The sequence below is a fragment of the Varanus komodoensis genome, unplaced genomic scaffold, assembly GCF_004798865.1.
Source record: "Varanus komodoensis strain SLA01 unplaced genomic scaffold, ASM479886v1 scaffold5, whole genome shotgun sequence".
NCBI lineage: Eukaryota > Metazoa > Chordata > Lepidosauria > Squamata > Varanidae > Varanus > Varanus komodoensis.
This window is the reverse complement of record NW_025336087.1, coordinates 810,191-837,411: the sequence shown is the minus strand read 5'-3', so window position 1 is coordinate 837,411 and position 27,221 is coordinate 810,191. Positions and strand designations below refer to the sequence as shown.

Genomic DNA, 27,221 nt, shown 5'->3' with positions numbered 1-27,221 from the left:
TGAGACAGGTGTAGCTGCAACAGAGATGGCCCAGAAGAAGGCAAAAGCAACAGCTGCAGCATCAGGAATGATTGTATGGTTGCCTCTAATGGGATTGCACTTATTTACCTTGCATTATAGCTTGTCTCTTTTCTTCCTTTGAGGAACCTAAGTTATTTATATATATTTATTATGGTCACAGAGCAGCATAAGAACCCTAGGTAGCTTATACAGTTCCACTTTATCCTCACAACAACCACCTTGTAAGGTAGATTGGGCTGAGAGCCTGACTGGCCTTAAATACAGCTGTAGGGAGTAGGATACTAATGCTGAGTTTGTGTGCTACAGGCCTTGGCAACTCTTGCCTGAGTGTACTCCCAAGAGTCACAATTCCCAATTCACTTGGACCAGGAGATGGTGTGGGAAGCCCACCTATATTTACCAGTGGAGACCAGCATCATCCAAACTCATTCTGTTGAAACACAAAAAAGCTATTTCCAAATGCAGTATAATAAAGTGATTTCTACATCTTTTCTCTGAAGCAAGCTCCATGCGGGTTGCTGGGAACACAATGGAACTTGCTCCTGCATTAACAGATATCAGACTAAACTGCATGTTTGTCGCTTATGACCTAACTTTGTGGGTCAATATCACAACAAACAAATGGATTTGCACAAATGTCCAAGATAGGTTTTCCTTGGCCATTAGAATTTTGAGTGGGAATCGTGATTCAAAAGTCTTAAGGCATTTTTATTTATTTCAAAATTACAAAAATTCTAAGAGCAAGAATTAACCAGTACCAAACAAAAGGGCTTGATATGGTTCCTTAAAAACCAAGCCTGCAACTTGGTTTATAAAATCAAACACAGCTTAGATGAGTGTTTGAGGCCCCGATAGGTAGTCTGGTCTTTTTTTGACTCCTGTTCTCTGGGTTCTGGTTGGCTGATAATAGGAACAGTTTCCATGGCCCGTTTCTTTTGTACTCGGTGCAGAATAATTCTGTAGATCCCAGTTATTGAGCTATGAGAAACGCGCCTGTGGTTATTCTGAATGTGTTCCTCCATAATTCCCAAACTGTTCAGGACGTTTTTTACTTCAACTTCTTCCTCTTTGAGTGCTGCAGTATCCCACAAATATTTTGGATCCAGTTTAAATGGTTCCAAGGGCTTTGGATACTGTACTCCTTTCATCCATTCATTGTTCATAATGTACTCAATGGAATAGCGTTCAGATGGTACTGGCTGAAGGACTCCCCGAATCAGCTTCTGGCAAGGTTCCGACAGGAACAGTGGTAATACATACATTCCCTCAAGAATGCATTTCTTAAGTTTGCCCACTGTGTCTGCCCGGAAGGGCATGAGTCCAGTTGTCATGAAATACAGAAGAATTCCTAGTGCCCAGATATCCACATAAACCCCAATGTAGCTTTCATCCCTGAAGAGTTCAGGGGCAGCATAAGGAGGTGAGCCACAAAAAGTGTTCAGGGTTTCCTCTTTACGACTAATTGTGCTGAATCCAAAATCACCCACTTTCACGCAGGTGTTGCTGGTGTAAAACACATTTTCGGCTTTCAGGTCCCGGTGAATAATACTGCTTTCATGCTGCAGAGCCAAATGAAATGAAAGAAAGAACAGATATTAATAATCTTTCCAATTGGGTCTTGTGTAGGAAACGTGTGTGCGCGCGCGCTCTTAAACTGTATTTAATGGTGCTACTGCAAATGCAAACACAGATGTGCTTAAAGTACAACCTTGTGCAAGTTTAAACAGAAACAGGTCCTACAACTCCCAGCCTGTTTTTGGTCTAAATTTACATGAAACAGACTTTGGGCCACTCTTGCATGAATGAATCAGCAGAGTAGATTTCTGCCATAAGGCATGTTGTTGGGGTGGCAGGGAAGAAGCTCCATGAAGGCTTCTCTCCGGTGTTTTTAGTTTTCATTACATACCCATAGACACCAGCAAGTTTAATCGTTTAACTTACAGAGATAAAAGGAAAAAACACTAAAGCAGAATTCTGCCCAGTTGTTCACCAAGAGATAATTAAACTTATGGCTTGTGGTTATGTTCCAACTAGACAAATTATTCCCTACCAAAATTTCTAGGTAGAGACCTGACAATCAGAATTACTGGATAAATTCAATATGGTGGGAGTTACACCTCATCCGCACCCAATCACTTTCTGCTGAGGACAGATCTGGATTTCCAGCAAAAGCTAACTTAGGCAAAACACCTCTTAGGTTGCAAAGCACGTAACTAGCACCCCTAGGCTCCACCAAGCTTCCATAGACTGCAGATCACCACCAAACAAAAAAACAATGTTTGCTTGTATGTGCACTCGGTAGGATCCTGCCACTTCCTGTGTAGCCTGTTAAATTCACCTCACTATCAAAACTTGATGGGCATCTCAGTGCATTGCTGTGGCTAAATCTTCCCCAACCTGGCAACCTCCAGATGTTTCTGATGTCAACTCCCAGCAGCCCTGTCTAACATAGGAAATGGTCAGGAATCCTGGGAGTTGCATGGAGGGCACCACCTTGAAGAAAGTGATTCTAATCTGTTTCCATTAGAATCATGTGGCTGAACCAATCACTTGGATAAGTCTTTCCCATTCAATCCTTGTTGCCTCTCTCAGCTTTGATGAGGAACACATATGTATAAATAGAGACAAAAATAAAAAAGAAGTTAGGCTATTCTGCCTGTCTTTATGGGGGAAAATGACCCAGATTTTTATATATGTGTGCACACATGTATTTCTTATTCTCTCCTTCGGCGAAGGTGCTCAGAGCTGCTTACAAAAACTCAGGACAAACCGGTGAAATAAACCATGGCAGACCAGAGATTAGAAACACCCACCCTCCTTGTACCGTTACATTGCAATTCTCTAGCATAACAGAAAAGCTCACCACCACCACTTACCTCAACCTATGAATTTAACAGCTTATGCAACGGATCGTGCAAATCATTCAAATCACTCACTCCGGGACCACAGGAGCGTTGCCTTGCAGAGAGAACGAACTTTGGCCAATCTAGGCCACCATTCTCCAGGTTTCAGCCTGGGCTCTTTCCCAGCCCTATTGTGCAGATGCTGGGGTTCAAACCTTGGGCCTTCTGCAGGCAAAGCAGGTGCCACTGGGCTGAAACCTCTCCAGATACTGGTGATGGGCGAGGACCAAAGCCAACACAAGACGAGGCTGCCCCTTCCCTCTTTCTCCTTCCCCACCCTGCAGACAGCCAGGTCAAAGACAAGCTGCTTTTGTCAGGGGTCTGAAAGGGGCTTGTTGAGAGGACTTTGGAAATTAGGCCAAGAGACACACAAAATTAGGCTGAGGGCTGCAGGTTGCCCACTTCTCATTCGCAGAAATGTAGTAACACATCGAAGACAGAAAAGAGAGTAAAGAAAGCAAAGCTACCAGTGACTTACTGCTCTATCTTAGTTGTACTTTCTAAAGGCAGAACTATTCATTACTGGGTCAACATGGGGTTCCCAATCCCAGCTAATCAGGCAGTGGAAGCCTCTGAGAGGAAGAATGAGCAGGTGAGGCGGGTGCTTTATTCCTTTTTCAATCTTCCTCTTTTGATCACTTGCCCCAAAACTTGGACACATAGCTAGAGGGCACTTGTAGGAGAGAACTGGCAGGCATGGGAGGAATTTAGCACCCTTCCTACCTGTCACTTCTTTCCCCACAAGTGCCATCCTGAGCCATACACCCAAATAATTGTGGTAAATGTGGCCTTGGAATCGCCCATCTGGTGAGATAGTTTGTAGTTCCATCCTAAAACTACAGGACTTCAGAGTCAAGGAGAAGGAATGTGGCTGCTTGTAAACCACTACCCTTTCTACTGAAGCCTGGGAAAGTTAATTGGGTTTGGAGATAAAAAAGATGCCCCACCATAAAGCAATTAAGCCTAACCCTAGTCCCATTTTGCACAATATTAAAAATACTTCTTCCTGTTCTATTGAGCACCTACAATGTCCATGACTCAAAGCAGAGCCAGAAGTGAGTAAACAAGTTTTGCAGCATTCTTGTAGGTATTTTTTCTAAATATGTACAGATTTTTTCTAATATGGACAGAGTTGACTAGCTTGAGATCTTTGATCTTCACCAAATAGCATTGGTTGCTATCCATCTAGTATTTTGGTTAACTCAACCTACATCACTTAAAAATGGCTAGCACAAGCTGAGGCCATAGAGAAAGGTGGATACCTTCAAAAGCCTTTAACCTGCTTCAGAGTTCTGTTAGGCCTTTGACTTAGCCAGCACAGCCCTTCATACCCTCTTAGAAATGCTTTGGAAGCAACATTCTGTGTTCCTGGCAAGCAGATAATCCATGCTGATGTTGGGAGGGGAGGCCACACTGGGTTCAGTCCACACACACACTGACACACAGATTGCTTAGCAAAGATGCCCGGATCCTCTGGGTGCATAAAAAAGCTGTCTCTGCATAACCCCAAAAGGTGATTATAAGAACACCGGAAGCTGGCTTATAGTGAATCAGGGCCTTGGTCCATCTAGCCCAGTATTGTTGACCCCGATTGGCAGCCACTCTCCAGGGTTTCAGGCAGGAGCCCATCCTAGCCCTACATGGAGTTTCTGGGTGAGGAATGAACTAGGGCCATTCTGTCTGTAAAGAAACAGCTGTGGCCCCTGCCCAGAGGGACTGCGCTTGCCTAGCTGCAATCCAAAATGTGATGTGCTCCATTCCACTCTATGTGCCAGGGCTGCTCAGCTGGCAGCTGTAAAATCCTTAAATCTAGTTGGACTATCCAATCAATGGATTGTTGCTCTAGAGTCCATTTTCAATGGATCTTAGGTTCATGGCTTATTCAGTAAAATTATCATTTTCAATTTATTAGTCAATAAAATATCTCTTTAATAAGGGCCTATTTAAGTCAGCCAATGGCTTGATGTATAATACTTCTAATACTTTTTAAGAATTACATGTTTTGGCAACTGGCCCCTTTCTGGGAGGAAGTTGTAATATGGATAAACTTTGTACTGGAGCTCTCTCTAATATCTTCTGATGCACATGTTATTTTAAATTATCTATCTGCTTCTTGGAAATTAAAGTACTGTGAATACAATGAATCTTCATGCCCTTTCAATGGCAGAAAGACTAATACTTAAACATTTGAAAGGTAATATCTCCCCTCCTATAATATAATGGATTGAAGTCCAAAGAACAACGCTTACAACATTTGAGTAGATGAAATACTGAAGCTACGCTCAAATGGGCACATATAAGGATATTTGGACTGCTTTTATCGAAGCATAGGTCTCATCAATGCATTAAAATTTGTGCAGTTATATATATAACTATGTACTTTTCTTTAGATTTGCTTTGGTGAAATTCACAATAAACAAGACACAACAAGACACACTTCCCCCCAGCTAGGCACACAGTTGACCCTGTCTGTAGACTGCTCCCTCTCCCGTAATGCCTGGTTTGCAGTTTGGAAGCTGCTGACCCCGTCTTAGCGGACTCTACGGATTGCTGACCACTTGGATCATCCAAAGCCTTATTGCCACTAGCACATACATACGGCTGCAGAGGGGAAAGCAAGCCCTGCGTTTTCTTCTTTCAGAGTAAGACGTGCACTGTGAATTGCAGGGCTGCCAGAGGAAGTAAAGCAGAGATGGGGAACTTGCACTCCTCCAGACAGTGCTGGACTGCACTAGGTCAGCAAAGACAATATTAAAGGTTTAGAAGGAATTGCAGTCCAACAACATCTGGAGGGCCATGCATTCCCATGACTGGACTAGAGAAATCAGCTTACCATATGCTTAACGGCAGACACAATTTGGGAGAAAATGTGCTTGCTCTCCACCTCCGATAACTTTCCTTCCGTTGTGATTTTAGCAAAGAGTTCCCCTCCGCTGGCATATTCCATCACCAGGTGCAGTTTGGAGAGTGTCTCCATGACCTCATAGAGCCGGATGATATTCGGGTGATGCAGCTTCTCCATGCTGGAAATCTCACGGGAGAGTAAGCGCTGCGTCTTCTGGTCCAATTTTGTTTTATCCAAAATTTTGATAGCGACTTTTTCTGGAAATACAGTCATAATTTTCAAATGGTTAGTAAGTGCAATAATTTCAGAAAAGAAGGAAGTAAGTCATATGAACTGCTTTATAGCATGATTTGAGTCAAAAAGGTCCAAGTACCACCAATTAGAAGACAGTGGGGCAGTTTGCCCAAGTAAGCATCCCACTGTGGATTATTTTAAGCCAGTTTATTTAAGCCATGGTGAGTTGAAGCAAGTGCTGGTGGCCAGTATGAAACTCCAGCTGAAATGGAAACTTGTCGCATTGTCCAAATATGGATAAACTACCTTGGCATAACTCTAGAATTCCTCACAACCCCCTGGATTTAGAGGATACAAAATGTGGCTTGAAGCTTCAGTATGGAGGCCATGGTCCCAACACTCCTCCTGGTTCAAATGAGCCACAACAAGTTGCAGCTATTGGGTGAACCTGCTCAATGTGTAATTGCTCCATCTTTCAAAGTAGGAATTCTGGGGACTGAATCTGGCACCTTTTGCATGCGAAGTTGGACACAGTTCAACCAAACTGCAGAATTTTGCTTTATGTGTTTTTAAAAAGTTGTTCATAATAACACTAACAACTGCTTTTATACAGCAGGAAGAATATGTAGCCTGGTGCTTCCCCCTGCTGATTTTTGTACTACAGCTCCCAACAGCCCCAGGCAGCGTGACTCATGGAAAGTAACTGCATCCAAGAGGCCGAGAAGAAGATACCAGTGTGGTGTAGTGGTTAAGAGCACGGGACTGGGACTCAGGCGACCTGGGTTCTAGTCCCCGCTCAGCCATGGAGCCAACTGGGTGACTTTGGGCCAGTCACAGACTCTCAGCCCAACCTACCTCACAGGGTTGTTGTGAGGATAAGATGGAGGAGGAGATGTAAGCTGCCTTGAGCCCTTTGTAGGAAAAAGGCAGGATATAAATAAATTAAATAAAATAATTAAAATAAAATAAATACCAGGCTTCCAAACCCTCATTTAAAGACTGAGGATATAAAGTTGTCCCAGAGCGGTCTCTGATTATTCCCCAACCTATTTCATCAGTTCAACGTAGTAAATGTAGCAGTTTCAAGCTATCACAACACACATTCTCCTTGATATGTTCTCTCAAAGCACTGTGACCATTCTGTTTGCCCAGCTATTCTTGAAATCATCCATCTTTTTCACTCGCTCTCCTTCTCCCTTGAACTCTAAGCTGTCTAATGAAGGCCAGCAGAATCCAGCACAGAGACGCATTCCTTTGACGCAGCCACTGTATCTGTTTTTGGAAGCATGGCATCTGTATAATCCCGAATATATGAAAGCGACATATTCTAAGGAACAGGACTGATTCAGAAGCGCCTGAAAGGACTGAAGGCAAACTATGATCCAGAAGGAACAAGTTTCTTAGGCTTGAGCTCAAAAGACGTATGAAAAAGAAACTGCAGAAGAACGGCGATGGACAGGTTAAGCATTCTGCCCTTCCTTCACTGAGGGCTCAGCTACACACCAAGTTTCCCCAGCCTGGCGCCTTCCACATCTGTTGAACTGCAGCTCCCATCGTGCAGGAGGGGAATGATGTGAGTTGTAGTTCAGTAGCTCTGGAAGAGGGTTGCATTACAGCATTCACAAAATTGGCAATGGCGTGGATGGTTTTCAAAGCATGAAAGCCTCTGCAATAAAGATTTAATAACAAGTTTGGTCCTTAGATTCAGCTTGACTGAGGCAGCTTTGGGTTTTTATTAAAATATTTATAAATTGCCTTTCTGCTCTATTAGCTCCCACCTCAGGCAATACATAACGCAAAGCATTAAAACAAAGCCAGAACAACAAATGACATCAAAACCAGGGTTAGGTTTAAACACATCCCAGACTGCATCTTTAAAGAAAAGAAAGCAGCGAGAGTATTTTATATGCCCATCTGAACTTAACCAAGGTGAGGCCAATCTAATGTTAACCTTGCACAGTAGCCTCCTGTTCACTCACCTTTTAAACTGCAACAACTTTGATAAACACTCCTGGAGTTGGAATTACCATGACTCCTGGCACAGCCTCACCTTCCAGTATAAAAGTTGCAGTGATGCCCAGCCAATGTTAGACTCAAGTAGTAAATCTAAGATGCCCAAGAAAGGGAATCACACAATTCAGGTGCTGCCACTAAAGGCTCTTGCTGCACCTTCTCCTCAGCTTGGCCTCTCTTGGTGACGGGACAAATGAACAGCGCTTCTGAAGAGCATCATACATTGGTAAACATCAATTGGTGCAGCTGATACAGTGGCAGTGCATTGTGGTGCGCAGAAGGGTTTCCTGCTTTGGGACACTTTTCTTCTTGCCTACTGAAGCCCCACACCTTCCCCTTGTTTTATTTTTCAGTAAAGTTTGTTATGGACTGACTGCCGGGTACCTTCCAAGTAAAGCGAGGGCCTTTAGCTGTTTCCATCTTTTTCCCTGAATGCTTCTGGGTCACACATTGGACATGGAGCTGTTGTTATGAAGTGAAGATGGCAGGCCAATCCTTTCATCCCATTTTGCAGTGGTGCCTGGGACAGATTCTCCGGTTGCCGTATGTACCACAGGCCCTCAAAGGTTGCCTATCGGGGCCTATCAAATACACTCCAGACTGAACTCCCCACAACCTTTGCTGTGGGTTGCAGGGATGCTCGGGGGGGGGGATGTGCACAAGAATCACCCTTCTTTCTTCTTTCCCACAATTATAAGTACACAGAGAAGCACACTTGGAGGGAGTTCCTGCCACGTGGCATTCCCGGAGTATTTCTGTTTACTGTTGCAAACTGAAAGGTCTGCCAAAACTTTCTGTCAGGAGCTGCTGGATCTGCCCATAAAAAATACATCAGAACCAAACTACAGAACGATTTTAGCATTATTAAAAATCTCTGAAGCGTAGCCGCAGTTGGGGAAACTTCAAGGGTGGTGCTACATTACAGTTTCCTAACCAGCTGCCCTCCACATCCTTGAGATGACCACTTCCATGAGCCTCAGCCAGCATGGCCATTGCTCAGGGTTGATGGGACTTGCAATCCAAATTGTCCAGAAGGCATTAAATTGGGGAAGGTTTGACTGCAGAATTCTTTTTCAGAACAGCAGCACCTTCAAAAGGAAGTTGGAATCTGAGAGATGTACCAAGGCAACACAACAACAAAGCAGTGAAAAAATTCAGCGCAGATTTACTACTTCAGCCAGAGCTGAGATCTCCCGCTTTAACCAATTTTGCTTTTCTGGTCCAGCTTCTGCATTTTATTTCAAGAAGTTTAGGGGGAAAGATCAGGTTATCCTAAACATGCAGCTTGTTGGCCTCTTTGAGAACGAAAGGTTGCTGTAACCTTGCCCATGCCATCAGCCAGGAGCTGATCTGCGCTGCTGACGGAACCATCTGAAACAGAGCTTAGAGTTGGCATGGAAGGCATTGCCTGGAAAGGGAGCCAAACAGGAAGAGGCAGCTCAATGCACGTGGATGAACACATAGTCTCAAGTGTAGGTCCAGTCACAGGCAGTTTTCTAACAGGTGAACAGCATAATCTTGCTTCTCTGCTGAGAAGTAACTCCAACAAGTTCAGTGGCACTTCTGATTCCTTGATAGAAAAGGAAAAGATGCCCAGAATCTCTACAAAGCACACCTGGCCACGTTCACATCATGACTTCTTTATCGTAAATAACAGGCAGGAGACTGATGCCAAGAGGCAGGCAAACTCACAATGATGTCACGTGGTTAGCAGTTCCAAACAAAACACAGGTAGGCAGTCTGGAGTTTTCCAGGGATTATGTGAATAGTAATTCCAAGCATCAAGAGGGCTCCTGTTTGCCTAATCCTGCATTAAGAAGTAGATATGCATTTTCTTAGCAGCATCTTCATTCAGGTGCAACATTTGCTTGCATGCTGAGTGAAGACAAACCTTGATTTGGCATTGGAATGGGATCTCCTGTCAGGAACCTGTCTGAAATCTGTGCAGGTGAGTGCAGCTTAGACCTCAACATGCTAGCGGAACACAGGTTGTATTACTAGTGTGCATGTGTGCACACACCTGCCTCAAGCAGTGAAAAGAGCTACCAAAGGAGTCCTTGTTGATATTCTTATAAAGGCACCGCATTTTTCCATCTATAAGACGCTCCCATGTATAGGATGCCCCCTACTTTTCCTACCCATCTCCAGCGAGCAAGCTGCCGCCCCCCCCCCATGGTGCCTTGCTGCCCCCCGTGCATGTGTGCCATTTCGCCACCCCCCCACGCACCGCCCCTCTGTCCACACTCGCTGCCCCCGCCCGCACCTGCAGCCCCCATGTATAAGACGCACCTCAACTTTTAAGTAAATGTTTTTAAGAAAAAGTAGCGTCTTATCCGTGGAAAAATACAGTAGTTGGTGCCTTTTTCAGGGCTGCTTTAGGCACAGAATAGTCCATATGAGAACTTGTGGCCATGCCCCTACTTCATTTTATTTTTGACAATGCTGGAACAGGCATGCTCTTGCACATGGGTGGAAGAGAGAGAGAGATTGCACAGGTATCTAACCTCTCAAGGATTTCACCTGGCTTGCTAACCTTTTAGAACAAGAGTGGGGAAGCACCAGCCAAGAACTGGATATACTCCACCCTGTTCCTCAAAGTCAGGGAAGAAGTGGGCAATGTTCAATTTGATATCTACAGCAGATGCTGAAAGAGGGCATGTAAGCAGCATTTCCTAGATTCTCTTAGATGTGTTCTGATATGCTGTGGTTCTAATTTTGATCAAATCACATCTCTCAAGATTAGCAGTGGAGATTACGGAGGCTTCTGGACCTACTTTAGCCCTCCGGCATGGACACCCAGCATGCATGCCTGGGAGAAAAAATCCACCACTGGCAACCTGCCAACTTGGCATGGCTGGAAGTACACATACAAAGCCCCTTACAGAGATCCCTACGTTTCAGTCCTGTTCAGTTGGAATTATTTACCCTAGTGAAATGCCTGACAACTAGCAAGAAACTAGGCCCAAGACAGAAATTTCAGTGCATACAGTTTGCAGTGTGGGTTGCTGAAAAATGATTTGCAAGCTCTTGAAGCAAAAGGACTTAACAAAGCTTGTTTACCGGAGGTGAAAGTACAGTTCAGTAGCAGAGCACATGGTTTGCATGCAGAAGATCTCGGGATCAGGGCTGGCCCTACCACTGCCTAAAGTGAGGCAACTACCCCTGGTGGCCGATGCTGGGAGATGGCAGAGAGAGAGCTGCACGCTTGTGCTCTGCTGGCTTCAGGGCAGAAGAACAGGAGGTCCCATTGCCAGCTGGCTGTTCTAGCTGGATGGGAAGCATCTTGTTCTTCAACCCAGACTGTAACATGCCCACGCCCAGGTCCAGCCTCTGGCATCTTTGCTTAAAGAAGGATTAGGTAGCAGGTGATACCTTCTTCCTGAGATGTTGGAGAACTACTTCAGGGTAAGGTGGACAGTCCTGGGCCAGGTGGACTAACTGTCTGAGAGTGTCAAGGGAGCATCACATGTTTAAGCAGGACAGGAAGCAGTTGCTTTCTAAGCCTGAAAAAAACAACTCTTTGACCAAAGGCAAAAGAATAATGCATGCATGTACACTGATTTGTGTTCTTCTGACGTATATCAGCTGTTTTTTTCCTGAGTCTTTTTTCTCAATTATACTGGGTATTGTGGTCATCAAACATCTTGGGAAGCTTGAACAGCAGCCTAGTAATGCATTAAATAAGGGAAGAAACACCCCTAACAGTCAAGGCATCTCAAATCAAACTTGTTCTTTCAATTTCAATGAGACTAAACCATAATCTGCTCTCGATGGGGGCCAAAGTCCATGAACTCCATCAGAGGTTTGCTCACAGTAAAGGTAATACCTATCATTCTGAATCCAAGCTCTGCTTCCTCTCCAAGGAAAATAAGGAAAGAAGTTAATACCCTATATCAGATAATTAACTGGAATGGGACCCTGAAGAAGAGCTATTCTTAAAAAATGGAGCTTGGTCATCAGAATAATCCTGGGTTATAGAGAGAGCAACTAGCAAATGCCATGGTATCTTGTTTGGCTACACCAAGTATAACCAGACAAAAGTTGGCTCTGATGCAAACAAAAGTAGATAAATAATTCTGGAGATACTGAGAAAGAATAACCTGCAGGTTTGGCATCTGGCAATGGCCTGGTGGTTTAGAGGGTATTAGATGAAACAAAGAAATCCTTTTTTGCTATGTATGGAGCCGGATACGTTGCATGTTTACTTAGAAGTGCCTCAATGTACTTTGTGAGCTCTGTCCCGGGTAACTGTGCACAGTATTGCAGGCTTAGGTTCACACAGCAATGAGAAAGAGATACACAGAGAGACAGGAAATGTCAGAAAGAGAGTCAATGCCAGTGAGATAATGAGCCATCTGAAACTGGTCCTGAAAGACACTCTGGAGAGCGGCCTGCTTAAGGTATTAATGACATTACTTCAGAGGTGCTTCAGGAAGCTTTCCTCTAGCACTTGGGCTAGGATCCAGCAGCCAAACCGTTCCCAAAAGCATGCCCTCTAGATGTGCTGACTACATTTCCCATCATCCCAGGTGGTGATGGATGTTGTGGTCCAACAGATCCGGATAGTGCCAGCTGGGAAAGGCTAATCTAGTGACAAAACTGTTGCAGAATTTCTGTAAAGTGGGTACAGTGGGTGGCTGAATTAAAAATAGGCCCGGGATGCTCCCACCTTGTACTGGCCAGTATTTTTTTCTTCGTCTGCAATGTATCTCATAGGAACCGGACCGACTGCAATGATATATGTTTCCAGGCTGTCTCGCCTAGCAGTGCCCTACATTTTTAAAAGAATCTTCTTAGTGAAAGCTCCCACCATACTTCGAGACCACTGGCTGTTGAACTTTACATAGCTGTGCAAAGAACAGACCAAACACAAAATGTGCCAATTGGGGTGGAACAGAGCAAAGGAGGGGCAGACAAGCACGGGCAGAAGGACAACGGCCGAGGCCAGCCCGCTTTCCACAGGACAACCAGGAGGACTGAAACAGGGATCAGCGGGCGGCTTCCAGCAAAGCAGGACTGCTGGGCCAGTCCAAAATCTTGCAGGACTGAGTCACCTGAGATAGTCTAATCCCCGGACAGGAAGTGAAATTCCCAGGGCTCCTGCACCGTGCCGTCATCCCGGATTCGTTTCCTAGTGGGAAATGTTGGCACACGCTTGCCGATCTCCATGCCATGTGGGGCTCTCAAGCACCTGCCCTGGCATTTGCCAAGGTCCCCGGCCCTTCCCACTTTTTATAACAAATGGTCGAGCCCTTTGGCTGTGCAATGGGTTTCTGCTGGTGCTGAAAACTGGGGGTTCCACCGAGTCAGTTGCACTCAGTCCCCTTGGTCCTCATCTATTATTATTATTATTATTATTATTATTATTATTATTATTATTATTATTACTATTATTATTACTACTACTACTACTACTACTACTACTACTACTACATTTCTATGCCGCCCCTTGCCGAAGCCTCGGGGCGGCTTACAACACAATACTCTATGCAAAAACATGCATCCCAGTTCTGATTCTCATAAAGCAACTTTCATATTCAAAAATATGAACATGTGATGAAAAACTGAGGAGGTGGGCAGGGTGTGGGAGTCTTCATCTCCACAGTCAACTATTCCAGGAAGTTATTCAAAGACTGCTAAAAGTGTGGCTCACTTGTTTTTTAAAGCAGGGGCAGGCAACTTGGGGGGTCCTGGGGCCGAGTCCTCCCTTGCAACCCATGTGGCGCTACACCCCTTCCCCACGGCTCTCATCTGAACTGCCACTGACTCGGCCTCCATCATTCGGGGGGGAGGGGTGAGGGAAACAAAACGCAGGAAAAGGGGACCAAGGGAAACCGGAAAGCAAAATGTCGGCAGCAAGCCACCGCTTCTTGTGCTGCTCATCGGGGGCAGTGGAGGCTGCAAACCAGGCCGGAAGGGAGCGGACATGCAGTGCGTGGGACATGCGTCGCCCAGCCCTGCTTCTGAACTTGGCATGCAAGGGAGGAGGCCCCGGCAGACACTCCACCTGAAAGCACAGCCTTCAGTGAGTCCCTCCCATTTCCATGGGATTCAGCATCTTCCCCGGCACTTTCACACACACCTGGGCACTCCTCGGCCTCAGTGCTGCGTCTGTCGAGTATCACCCGCACCCGCCTCCCCAAATAAGCCGACATTCCACACACTGCGTAGCCTACCTTTGGTCAGGGAATGGATTCCGAGTTTCACTTGCGAGAAATTCCCACTCCCAATCTCCCCTCTGATGCGGTAAAACCCAATTCTCTTCCCCAGAGTTAATTCCTTGACCACCTTTTCATCCTGGGACATATCGAGAGTGAGCTTCTCGAAAGGGGTCAGTCGGCGCTGCCTGCCCTGCTCATCCTCCGCATAGACCTCACTCCTCGTATAGTCCTCCCCGCTGTCTTCCCGATTCCACCGGGCGTATCTGTGGCTCCCTGGAACGCCATTGGTATGTCCTGTGGTCATAGTCCAGGAGCAGTTACATTTCTGTCGGCTTCAATGCGCTGAGCCACGGGGAGAGCTCCGTTGACGCCGAGCCAGGCATGGCGGAGCAAACCGACTCTCTGCCAGCTTAAGCTGACACTGTGGGTAGTTCAGGGCTCATGTTGACCGATTCACAACTTGATTGCAAAGGGATCTTTCATTCTCCCAAAATCACAGCACTTGTTTCCTCCAGATGAAAATGACTGACAAGGTGAAGGGCCCCTGGCATCCACTTCTAACTAGCCATTTCAAAACTTGGAGCACTCCAGGAGTCACAACCTGCCGGCTTCATGGGAGATTTGCAAACCAAGTGGCACGCTGTATATCACAGAAGCCAGGAAGCGTGTGTCTCCGTGATGTGTGAAACATGAGAGCACCCCTTTTGGAGACTCCTTCAGCATCCAGGCTTCCATGGACCAACCACGCGATGTAGTGGCCGCTTTAAAGGTGTCCTGCAGTCTTTGGGTCCCTTTGAACAGCTGACCTCATCAGGCAGGGGACGATGACAAGGGTCCTTCCTCCCCAGTTCTGGTCCCAGTCCAAGGGCCGAAAGCTGCTCTGTCACTACATTCTTCAGCTGGCAACCCTCTGGCTCCCGTTCATATGTGCTGGAGCACTTCCTCGAAGCCATGTTGCAAAACGCTCGCCTGTGCCTCCTTTCGTTGCCATAGCTGGGAAAGGCTGATGCCGTAGGATGCTAAGCAAGCTGTAATAAGCCGAGTGCTGGCAGAACAGAAAGGAGGGTGGGTGGCAGCCGCGGCGGGGGATCGGTTCTTCTGTACCACCAAAGTCACACAGGAGGGCAGTGAAGGATTAAGTAACAGAGGCCGCTCTAACCTTCCTGTTTAGTGGAGGCTTCTTTGAAGTCCGGAGCCTCCTCAAAGCGTTCCCAGCTGCAACATGCTCCTAAAAGGAGGGAGATGCAGAAACAGTTGGTTGGAGCCTTCACCTAACCCTCTACAGCTCTCATTTTCCCCTCTGCTGATTCAGTTTAAGAAAGCCTTCTATTTTTATCCTGCACTTCAGTACTGCTTGCTAGTCACTGCTCTACTTGAAAGCCCCCTTGAATCTCCTCTCCTTGATGGGGCATTCAGAGATTAGAAGGATATCTGCGGGTGCTTCCAGAGTCTCTGAACACTCGCAGCCCAAGGGATGGATGCATCTACCATCATCCTCTCCTAACAGATTTTTTGCATGAAGGAAAAAGGTGAAATGAGTGATCAGAGGACAGCAGAGCAGGCTGTGTGGGGAGAGGAGAGAAGAAGCAGGGGATTCCACTGCCCCAGCTGGAATACTACTTAATGTCTTCCTCTTCCCTCCACATCCTGTTTTCCTTGCATGTCATGTATTTTAGAAGGTAAGCCCTTGAGAAGGGATTGCCTTGTTTTACTGGTCTCATGTCAGCTGCTTCAGGAGCCCTTTGGCTAGGGAGTGTGATACAATTAATAAAAAACAAGATGATCACTGGTTGAAGATGACAAGGTCTGAACACACTGCAAACTTTCATGAATAAGGCAAAGCAATAACACCATGAAGGCCTTGCCCGGAAGCATCTTGCGGATCACCCCCAAGTGTCAACTAGAGATCTGAGCCACAGGAGATCCAGGGTGGTGTAATGGTTAAGGGTGCGGGACTGGCACTCAGGAGATCTGGGTTCCAATCAGTACTGAGCCATGGAGCTCATTGGGTGACTCTGGGCAAGGCATCGACTCTCAGCTCGACCGACCTTACTGGGCTGATAATGCAAGGATAAAAATGAGAGGAGGAGAATTATGTAAGCCACCCTGAGTTCCTCAGAAGAAAAAAAAGGTGGGATACAAATAAATATCAGGCAGGCAGGCAGACCATGCTGTGTGCTGCCTCCTCTTTTACAAACAACCTGTACTTAGGAACAAGCAAACCCAGAACCTTGTCCCCAAGCAGCAAGTGGGTGCCTGGGGGCAGAATGGAATGTATAAATAACCCAGGGCCTACCTGTAAATTAAATGACCATTTTGCTGGGCCAGCGGTTTCTCTGCAGTTGAGACACATCATGGCCTGCATGTTTCAGCTATACCTGCTTAACTTTCTCCATGTCTCAAATTCTCTAATTTGCCTGCTATGTTTATGAACCCTTTAATCTTTCTCCTTCTCTCCCACCGGCAAAACTGCTCTGGCAATACTCTGGAAAACTAGAGGTGGTAGGGTGTCCTCTTTTACAGAGGAATGCTTTCCATTTGGAGGCATCCTCCTTTTGCAAGCACATCATGAGGCTCTTGAATTCTGACTTGAGCTTGAGGAACCACTGGTCATCTCCAGCCAGCACTTGGACAGCAGACTGGACAGACAGTTGGACGGGGAACCCGCTCACCATCTTCTTCCCTGTGCTGAGATGCCATGTAGTTCCACTTCAATTATCGTAATTATACTTCCACTATTACCTGTCTGCTGTCACAAACTTTCCTGAATGGGTGCTATTGAGATGAATTGGATGCCAATCTTCATCACTGTCCTACGGGCCGCAAATGATGGGAGATGTAGTCCACAGCTGCCAATGATGGGGATTGTAGTCTAACACATCTGGAGGGTGCCAGGTGTGAGGCAGCGGCATTGTCTGATAGTGAACCCATCACTGGAGGGTCAGTGCGATGCCATGGAGGGGGTGGGATTTAGATCGAGGAGCTGTGCATCAACACCCTGCTTGGCTATGAAGTTTACTGGATGCTCTTGTACTTGTTTTCTCCCAGCACAAGCAACTTCACAGGATGGTTGTGAGGATAAAACAGGGAGGAGGGGGATCCTCTGCAATCGCTTGAAGCTTTTGTTGGAAGGGCAGTATGACGAATGCGGGTCCAACCAAGCTGCAAAGGAGTTAGCATGAATGCAACTGGTTAGGGTTATGGATCCATTACGGATCCCTCTACAAACAGCATCACAGCTCATCCAGCAAGTTTGCCCTTGTGCTGCTACGCAATGCACACACATCGTTTTCAGGCTGGAAAAGATTCCTTCTGGGGATGCTCACAGGAGGATCCTTCCAAAGGTGGGGCAGAGCCAAATTATAAAAACTGCAGCCTATCTTAGTTTAAAGCTCTTTCTGACTTAAGAGAAGTATGTCAGCTTTTGAGAATGTGGGTGAAGGAATCACACAAAGGCTCGAAAATTGTCCAACGATGGAAAAGAGCAGAGCCATCTGACCGCCCCAGTGCATGAAGGCCAGGTTTGGCACCGCAGCATGGCATTTTACACATGGGAAGTACATGCTCTCTCCAAAATGGGCACAGTTTTCGACACTGAAAACCCACTTGCCATAGCTCAGAGACAGAAATTCCAAACGCTTAATCCCAATGGAAAACCCAAATAAAACGGTCCATGCGTGTGCACTGATACAGCCAGTCCCTGCAGGGCCTCCTCTGTGGTTCCCCTTCTTCCCCCGCTTTGTTAACATCGTGCCCTGCCAGGTAGACTGCATCCCATGATTACTGCATTTTAATGCATTAATTAATTACTATATCTCTGTATACATATCTATATAGAGAGAGCTTTCTCACTGATACAGCCTTAAAATGCTCAGGACCCTACAAGTTCTGACAAAGCAAAACCAGGCGTTCGGCCCCGGCTTTCTATATATGAGGACATGCGGATATAAATAGCAAGCCCCCTGCAGACAGGGCAGCTCAGGCCAACCTCAGCGGAGGCACAGAGCCGAGGAGGAGACAGTCCCCACCCTTCCCGCCTGGCACATTTACTATTCAGAGTCTATTTTTGCATTTCTGTTTCAGCGTTGACGTTAATCCCGGGGCACATGTCATGTTCCATTGTAATAAATGCACATCATGGGCACTGGAGCATTCATTCCCACCGTTACATAATCAGAACACATGCTGCAGCTTTGAACAAAGGGCTGTGCATTTGTTTAAGGCCATCATAGCCAGAAAACAGTGGGCCATGCAGCTGGACGGATACTTCCAGCACCTCTTCCTCCAAGGCTCCTTGTCCTGCCTTGGTTGCACTTTGAAGCAGCTTGAAATGGACAAGCTTGGTGCACCATGCCAAGGCCTTTGGACAGCCAATGCTTCACCCATATAGTCATAAAAGCTGAACTTGTGAGCTACACTCCTTTTAAATGAATGGACGTATTTTCCCATCACTGGTAAGCCCAGCTGTCTGCCTAAAGGGACCTCAAGGCCAGCCCTCCCATCAAGTAGGGTGGCTCGGCAGGGCAGGGAACGGCAGCGTGAGTTCAACGGCTGTGCTGCGTTTGGGCCACCTGGCAGACCTGAGCCCCCTCAAGGTGCCTGCTGTCTCCAGCTGCTTCGGAGAGGTTGCTGCTGGCCCAGTGCAGAAGGACGATTCAAATGCCGCTCTGGCCACCCTTTGCACGTGGCATGAAAGGGGGGCACCTTGTCCCGGAAGCAGCAAATGCCTCGGGCTGGCTCACGGAAAGGTCACTGGCTGATGCTGGTCTAGTTGGACTCTCGGACTAGTCTACCTCACAAGGCTGCTGTAAGACAAACAGGGAGAGGAGGAGGAAGATTAAGGAAGCCAAGTCCCTTGCAGGGATAGGGTGGGATTAGATGCCAATAATAAACCTAGAAACAAAATAGCTAAGAATGACATTAAACTAGTAAAGCATGATTTCTGAGGGCATCCTTTAGATCCATGGCAGGTAAGTAATGGCCCTGTGGATGCTGTTGGACTTCAACTCTTATTTTGTGGTCACTGGCTATGCTGGCTGGGTTTTATAGGACTGCAGTCCGATATCTTCTAAAGAACCATCAGTTTCTCCATCCTATCTATCTATCTAATGTATTTTGTATTTTGCTCCTTCTCTTCTTCCTCCTCTGTGTAGGGGAGCTATAATTGGAATTTGAGGGCTTTTCTACATGAGGCTGTTAACCAGCCGCTCTACCAAGGCTTCTGCTTTCAGATTCCTTGATAGATTGAGATTGATTCCTTTATACATCGTCCCAGGGTTCCTCCGGCGCCATCTTTCTCTATGTTCCATTACACAACCACTAGGCAGTGCCATGTAGAGCAGGACTGTGCTAATACAGATTGGTTTCCTGCCACCATTCACAGATGAAGTCTTTCCTTGATCTAAAAGAAGCCGCAGGAATGGCTAAAGAGGATGGGAGATGCCTTCAGCCTGAAGAGAGTCTTAATGCCCTCTCAGTTCTTCCCCAGCCTCCTTCCCACTTCCCCTTTCCCTTGATGGATGGCAGTGTGCCAGGGATGCTAGAAATGTAGTTTTCCTAGGACACCCAAGTTATGCAAAGACATTAAGCATCCAAGAAACGACGTTCCCCAGGGCCCCTGGTCCTAGGGAGGCCTTTGGAGTAACATCCTGATGGGTGCTAGAAACCTCCCTGCCCTGCTGTCAGGCCAAGTAAGGGGGAACATGGCAAGAGGCAGGTCCCAAGGGTTCATGGACAGATGCTGCAGATGTGTTTGGACTCCATCATACACCTGACTCAAGGGACTGGGCCCTCTTCTCACATAATACAGCCTCCCAAGGCTGGTGCCTCAGATTCAGCATCAAAACTAGAACAGGTGGGACTGGAATGCTGAGCCAGCAGGCTGAGAGAGAAGCCACAGTGCCATGGGAACCTTGGTGGGGCACGGGTGCGGCTGAATAGTTGCAGTCCCATAGCTACGGTGTCAGATTAAATGGGCTGACCCATGCAAACATGCCCTATGTTCTTGGCAATCGACCCAGAAATAGCAAGAACCACCCTAAAGGTGAAGGCAGCTCCTGCTGAGTTGGGAAGGAGGCTCTTGGGAATCCACTTCATATCATTAAGTCGCATTTCCCTAATAGCCTGTTTTCTAACTTCACTTGTGCCTTCAGCGGTTGACTTCTGCTTCTTTTGTATCACAAGATCACCCTGGTTGGCCAGCTTTAACATGATAAAAGTCTTTGGTTGGAGAGGCTTTGCCCTGATTCGCTTGGAAAGAGAGCAGGGAAGACCAGGACACACTGTTGACCAAGTCTCTGGGATCCCAGTGTGGTTTGAACAGGGCTCAGAATGCATCTCCTTTCATCCATCCATTCATCTGTCCTGCTTCCTTCCAGACTCTCAGACTGAGCTGGGAGAATTTGCCATGTTTCTGACAGCTTTGAAGGTACTGAGATAAAAGAAAACTGAACTTGCATCTCATCCATTTTTAAACCTGAAGAATGCTGCCAAAGGAAAATAGCCCAGTGTTGGGCAATTTACATTCTGCGGCCTCCTACGGCAAGGACCAAACTGCCAGGGGTGCCTCTTTGATAGGCTTTGATGTTCTCCACACTGTTGGCAAGACTGGCTTTTAAGCCACCTGTTCCTGTAATCTCAGTTTTCACTCTTTTTAACACATGGAGATGCAGCAGCCTGTGATCAACACAAAGTGAGACTACAATGATCAGAGGCATCGTTATTCCTCTTTTTGCAAAGGCGTGGCACTCAGAACAGCCTTGGGAGGGTCTCTGACTCTGCTTGAGATGGACTCTCTAAAATTTCAGTCAACAGGCCAATGGGCCGAAAACAACAACACACAGAGTGCTAATCTCAAACAGGAAAGACACACAACTCTTGACTGTAGCCTGTATTTGCCAGTGGGTGTACACTCAAGTAGGGAGATGTGGCCAGTTCCTTCAAAACAGATACAATTTTATTTTATTTATTTATTTATTTATTTTATTAAAACATTTTTATGCCGCCCCATTCGCCGAAGCCTCGGGGCGGCTTTTACTTCATTTTCAGAACCTACGAACCAGAAAACATGAAAGATCAGGGCCTCTTTTTATGTAAATGTTATTGATTCAATACTGTGTCTGTTCTTCAGTGCTGAAGCTACTTTATATGACAAAAAGACAACCAGGTGCATCCTAATCAGCATGTGAGCCTTATTTCCCTTCTCCCTTTTGTTTGTTCAAACCCATAGAGGTTTCTCCTAGTTCTTTGAAATTCAGAGCACTAGCCCACATCAATGTGGGCGCTAATAAATGGAGGAGGGGGAATTAAATCACTTCTCCTTCCACTTTAGTCTTTTGAAATTTTCTTTGCTAAGAATCTTCGTGAAGTACGATAAAATATTATTTTGCACTCTCCCTTGTTCGCCTGGTTGTACAATGTTACCCAGTTGGTGGGAAGTCAAATTTGCTGTTTGTAGGGTACACTGAATTTGGCAGAAGGAGAAGTGGATACTTGGACATGGTTTACACATAACAGTAATCCATGGTTTATTTAACCCACACATTGTTGAATTCTAACTTGCCATAATGGGAACCCTGATGCACTAACAAACCATGGTTTATGAAACCACAAACAACCCAGAAAGAGAACCCTTGGTTTGATTTTGAGTTGTGAATGCTGGGTTGATTAAATCACAGCTTGTCATTGTGTCTGAATCCAGGACTGTGGGTTGTTCGTGGGTTGTTTCATCATCCTAAAGAGGCACCAGGCAAAAATGGTAAAAAAACACACCCAACCCCAACAACCCATCTGCTCAATATGCCCATCCTGCAGTGCCATAAGGGCAATCATGGTGGATAGATGGAGAGGGAAACAACTCAGGGACTGAAACATCAAATCATGGGCTGCTTGATCATTGCCAGACAACCTCTGGGTAGGCCAATAAACCATGGGTTAACTGTGTTAAATGAAACATGGGTAAGATTTATCTGACCATCAGCTCTTCATGTCTTTGCAACCATTGACAAAAGTACCCTCCCCCTAAAAAAATTCAATGTCTCTCCAACCAAAAGTGAGAGCTGCCCTTACAATAGAAATGACCAGGATTTAAATACCATTGTCACAGCTCGTCCATCCCAGAGAAAAGGTAGCAGCAACACAAGAAGTTCTTGACCTCACTGCCTGCATCTTATTTAGTGTGAAACATATAATTCTTTTTTAGCATCTTAAAAATTGTCCTGCACCTGCAATTTCCAAGGTAAAACAGTTCATTATCTACATTTTGAAGACTGGGAATGGCTTGGGGTGGGAGAAGAATGGATTGTGATAGCAGTCTTCATGCTGAATACTGGAGGCGAGCGGTCGGGCTAAGAAACTGGTTTACAATACTCAGCAGAGCAATCCTGTGGCATCACACTGCTATTGCAGGTTAGGGAGGATGCTGAAAGATCGTAATTTACAACAGTCCTGCAATGTAGTCCATGCTTTAACACTGCTGTTCAAAGTCAGGGATCAAGTCACTTTGGACTACTGTACAAACAACCGGGGTTTTTTTAGATCAACATAAAAAAGCTGCCTCAAGTTGCAGCAAAGCTCAGTCTACAGAAATTTTCCCCTTCAGATCTCCTCTCAGGACAGCCCAGTACAGAGCTGGTTTGAAGAGTCCTGATACTTCACTGGCCTGCAATTTTTCAAATGCTCCCATTGAAAGCTTGCACACTGAGAAGAGCTATGCTGCCATTCACTTCTGTTTTTATTTTAGTTATTATAATTAGCGTATTTATATCCTGCCTTTTTCCTTTAAAGGAACCAAGGGCAGCTCACATAATTCTCCTTATAATACAATCTCATCCTCACAACAACAACCCTGTTCAGGCTAAGAGTCCATGACTGGCTCAAAGTCACCCATGGCTGAGTGGGGGCTAAAACCAGATCTCCAGAATCCCAGTAAATCACACCTACTGTTTTTTGGATAGCTGTCCACTACCCAATCACAAGGCCATTAAAAGCTTGGCTTTCTTGGTGATTTTTTCTGGGAAATTCTCACTTCCACACAAGAACAAAAACTATAGACCTGCTTCTTTCCAGAAATGAGTGAGCCTGCTCATTTCAGGTTGTCCCAGAGTGCAGATTGCTTGCATAACTGAATTGGTGTGGCCCGAGAGAATCAGTGGTTGTGAAAGTACCTCACTCAATTCTTTCCTGAGATACAACCCACTGATGTCAATTACATCAGTAATTAAACAAACACTTCAGCATTTAAAATTGACTCTCAATCAGCACCTCTTTTTCCCCATGGGAATTTCATTTCAAAAAGAAATTAAAAGAAAGTTAAAAATAAGGACACAAAACAGATGATACATAGCTGGAGAAATTCAAGGTGCAATCCTATAGCCTCCCAACTTTGTCTATGGGGCTACGAGAAAGCATAGGATTATTCAGATCCCAGCCTTGAGATCCTGCAGCCTCGGAGCTAGCAGTCCAAATGCAGAACCCCACCTGCGCCCTTCTTTGCCAGCATGGAATGAAATGTGTTAGCAGCTTCTCCAAGGTTGGAAATCAGTCTCAGGAGAGAGACGAAGAAGGAAGGGGAGAAGGATGGAGCTGGCAGCTTATGCCATATGCCGGCTGCATCCCAGCGTCCTTCCGTCCTGCTCTGCCATGCTCTCTTGGTGAAATGCAAGGCAGGAGGGATTGCCACTGTCCGGCCTCACACCCTGTGTGAGACACACACAAGTCTCCTTGTGGCAGGCATACCTGCCTCAAGGGCAGACAGCATAAGATCGCACCCTAGTCAGCTCCACTGGCTTCCGATTGAAGTCCGGGCCCAATTCAAGGTGTTGGTTATGACCTATAAAGCCCTAAACGGCTTGGGACCTGGATATCTAAAGGAACGCTTGCACACATATATGCCCTCCCGCCCCTGAGATCAGCAACGGATGCCCTTCTCCGGGAACCCTCTGGGAATGAGGGTGAGTACCTGGAGGAGGGCTTTCTCTGCGGTGGCGCCCCACCTATGGAATGCGCTCCCCAGAGAGGTCCGCCTGGTGCCATCGTTATCTGTTTTTCGGCGCCAGGCTAAGACCTTTTTATTTAAAACTTATTTTAATTGCTAAATTATTGAATTAATTAGGATTTTAAAATTAGCCGAGAATGCACCGGGGGGTTTTAAATGTTTTTTTTTTCTTTTAAATTATTATATTATTATTATTATTAATGTGTTTTTATGTATTTTTTGTGAGCCGTCCTGAGGCTTTGTTGCGAAGGGGGCGGCATAGAAATGTTTTAAATAAATAAATAACAAATAATAGTCAGTCACCAATTTTGAGGACGGCTGGCTGGGAAATTGGTTGCATGCCCCTTTTATCTACAAAAAGGTCGAAGGGCTATTTTTCAATCTAAACTTGTGCAGGATCATACCCTCAGTCTTTCACTGCGATGCTTTCAGTGACAATAGATGCAAGAATGAAAATATGACGTAGATAGTGCATATAACCCCTGAGAGTCCCTAGGACTGCAAGGAGAACAAACCAGTCAGTCCTAGAGGAGATCAACCCTGACTGCTCTTTAGAAGGCCAGATAGTGAAGATGAAACTCAAATACTTTGGCCACCTAATGAGAAGGAAGGACTCCCTGGAGAGGAGCCTAATGCTGGGAACAATAGATGGCAAAAGAAGAAGGGGACGGCAGAGAATTAGGTGGCTAGATGGAGTCACTGAAGCAGTTGGTGTGAGCTTAAGTGGACTCCGGGGGATGGTGGAGGACCGGAAGGCCTGGAGAAATGTTGTCTACGGGGTTGCGATGGGTCGGACACAACTTCCCAACTAACAACAACAACAAAAGTGCATATAAAAGGGGCAAGGTAGGTGCCTTTCCCAGAAAAAAACGAGTCAGTTGAACTTGGTTGGCGTGTGATCAAATTTTGGAGGGCTCCAGGATAGGAAATGAGTGGGGAAAGCTGCCATTTTTGAAACTTGCTTGCTGCATTTGCTGAGCACATGCAACAGCCATGCTTGGTCAGAGCAAGGGGCTACCTAGCCCTGTACAAGGACACTGGTTCAACAGCTCCCTCCACCATGTTCTCCAGCAACCGGCAGGACGGGGGGGAGGGGACCATCCCTGATGCTGTTGCAGCACATACCCATTGGAGTAGCACCCGCCGATAGCCGCCTCCAACACGAATCTGCCTTTAGAACACTTCCAGACTCTGGAATGCACTTCCCAGAGAGGTACGCCTGCCTCCGAGCCTATACTCTAAAAAACCTTTTTATTTAAACGGCATTTTAAAATTAATAGTTTTTAATTTTAAAAACTAACATGCGTTTAGTTGCAAACTAAAACAAGAGTTTAGTTGCTCTCATTTGTTTTGTGATTTTTTGTTTTGTTTATTGTTTTTATACATTGTTTTGTTTTTAATTCATTTATTGGAGATTGTTGTCGTTTAAAATTGCCTTTTAAAGCATTATAAGCGATCCTGAGATTTTTATATAATAGGACGGCATATAAAAGCTCTCAATAAATAAATAAATAAAACTCTGCACTGTGTGCAAAACCAATTCCTTTGATCTCCCATCAAACAGCTTCACAGTATGACCCTGGGTTCTGTGAGAAAGGGATTAAAATGCCCCCTCTCCATTTTCTATGCCCCATACCTAAGTTGGTGCGCCTCTATCATGCCTCTCCTTACCCACGTTTTTTCTAAGTTAAGCAATCCCAGGCGTTGTAACTTCTCCTCATGGGGGGGGGGGTGTTTCAGCCTCTTTTAGTTGTCCTTTCTGCACTCTTCCCAACTCTACAATATCCTGTTTGAGATACAGTGGTCAAAGCTTTGTGATAAGCTAAGTGGGCACATCATAAATGTGCATAAGGGCAATAAGACATTGGCAGTGTGATTTTCAGTTCCTTCCCTAATGATGCCGAACATGGACTGTGTCTTTTCCACTGCAACATGCAGCAATGCCATTTTCACTGAATAACTTTATATATAATCACAGTCTCCCAGTGTTATTAACCCACTGTGGTTCCACTGGTTGCTCTGGAGATCAACTGGTGAGCCCTGAATCAAATCAAGCCAGAGCTTTCCCTAGAAGCAAACAAGGACAAAACTGAGGTGTTCATACTTTGGACTCATCAAGAGAAGGCAAAACTCCCTGGAAAAGCCCATCGTGCCTGGGAACGTCGAAGGTGGAAGACCGACTAGGAGGTGGATAAAGGAAGCCACGGCTTGCGTTTACGAGAGCAGGGCTGTCACAGAGAGGACGTTTTGAGGGTCCTTCGTTCAATTCACAGTGTCGTCATAAGTCAGACACAATTTGATGGCACATAACACACTAGCGCTCTCCAGCTTGTAGCTTCTCTTTTGACCACCTTTGTTTCCTATTCCCTGCACACACACACACACACACACTCTCTTCTTAATTCTCACCCAGTAAAAGACCCCCTCAAAAGACTTGTTTGCCAACTTACCTAACAAAATTAGAGGACCTGCATCCTTGCGCAACACTCCTCCTCCTGCACATACAGGTCTTTTTCATGCCAGCAAGCCATTTTCGATCCAATTCAGAAACGACTGTGCAAAAGTGAGCACTGACTATAGGTTACACCTGGAGGCTTCCCAGCTTGCATGGAAATTCTGAGAGTGACAGGCACTTTTCCAAGTGCGACAGTGTGCAAGTTAACATGACACGAGCAAAGTTCCAAAATAGCCTAAGCTATTTTTACATCCATGTTAATGCAGTACTTCTGGCATTTCATTCACTGACTAATCCATCCTGGATTTGTTTAATAGTACGCCTCATACCCATAACTGCAGCTGCTCGATGGTCTCTGGTACATGTGGGGAGGGAGGGTGTAGAGAAAGGACTGAATTACCAACACATATCCTCCATGGAACTCCAAAATTGAGAGTCCCCCAAATCTTTGAGGGAAAGACCTGTGCAAAAATGTACCCAAGGAAATCTACTTTCATGAATGCATTTCTTAATCTATAGTTATAAATAACTTTTCCGCTGATTGCTTCTAAAGAAGAATACAACTGACCTAAGAAATCACACCCCCAAATGCAAT

General features: G+C 45.8%; 1 protein-coding gene across 1 annotated transcript; it reads right to left on the bottom strand.

Moving 5' to 3' along the window:
- Positions 1-708: 708 nt before the first annotated feature.
- Positions 709-26,688, bottom strand: NIM1K (NIM1 serine/threonine protein kinase). The gene is made up of 4 exons (XM_044446220.1): positions 26,622-26,688; positions 14,193-15,405; positions 5,758-6,026; positions 709-1,580 (listed from the first exon to the last, which is right to left on the bottom strand). Exons 2-4 carry the CDS (start codon positions 14,479-14,481, stop codon positions 831-833), a joined length of 1,308 nt encoding a protein of 435 aa, XP_044302155.1. The 5' UTR covers positions 14,482-15,405; positions 26,622-26,688; the 3' UTR covers positions 709-830.
- Between the last annotated feature and the right edge of the window lie 533 nt (positions 26,689-27,221).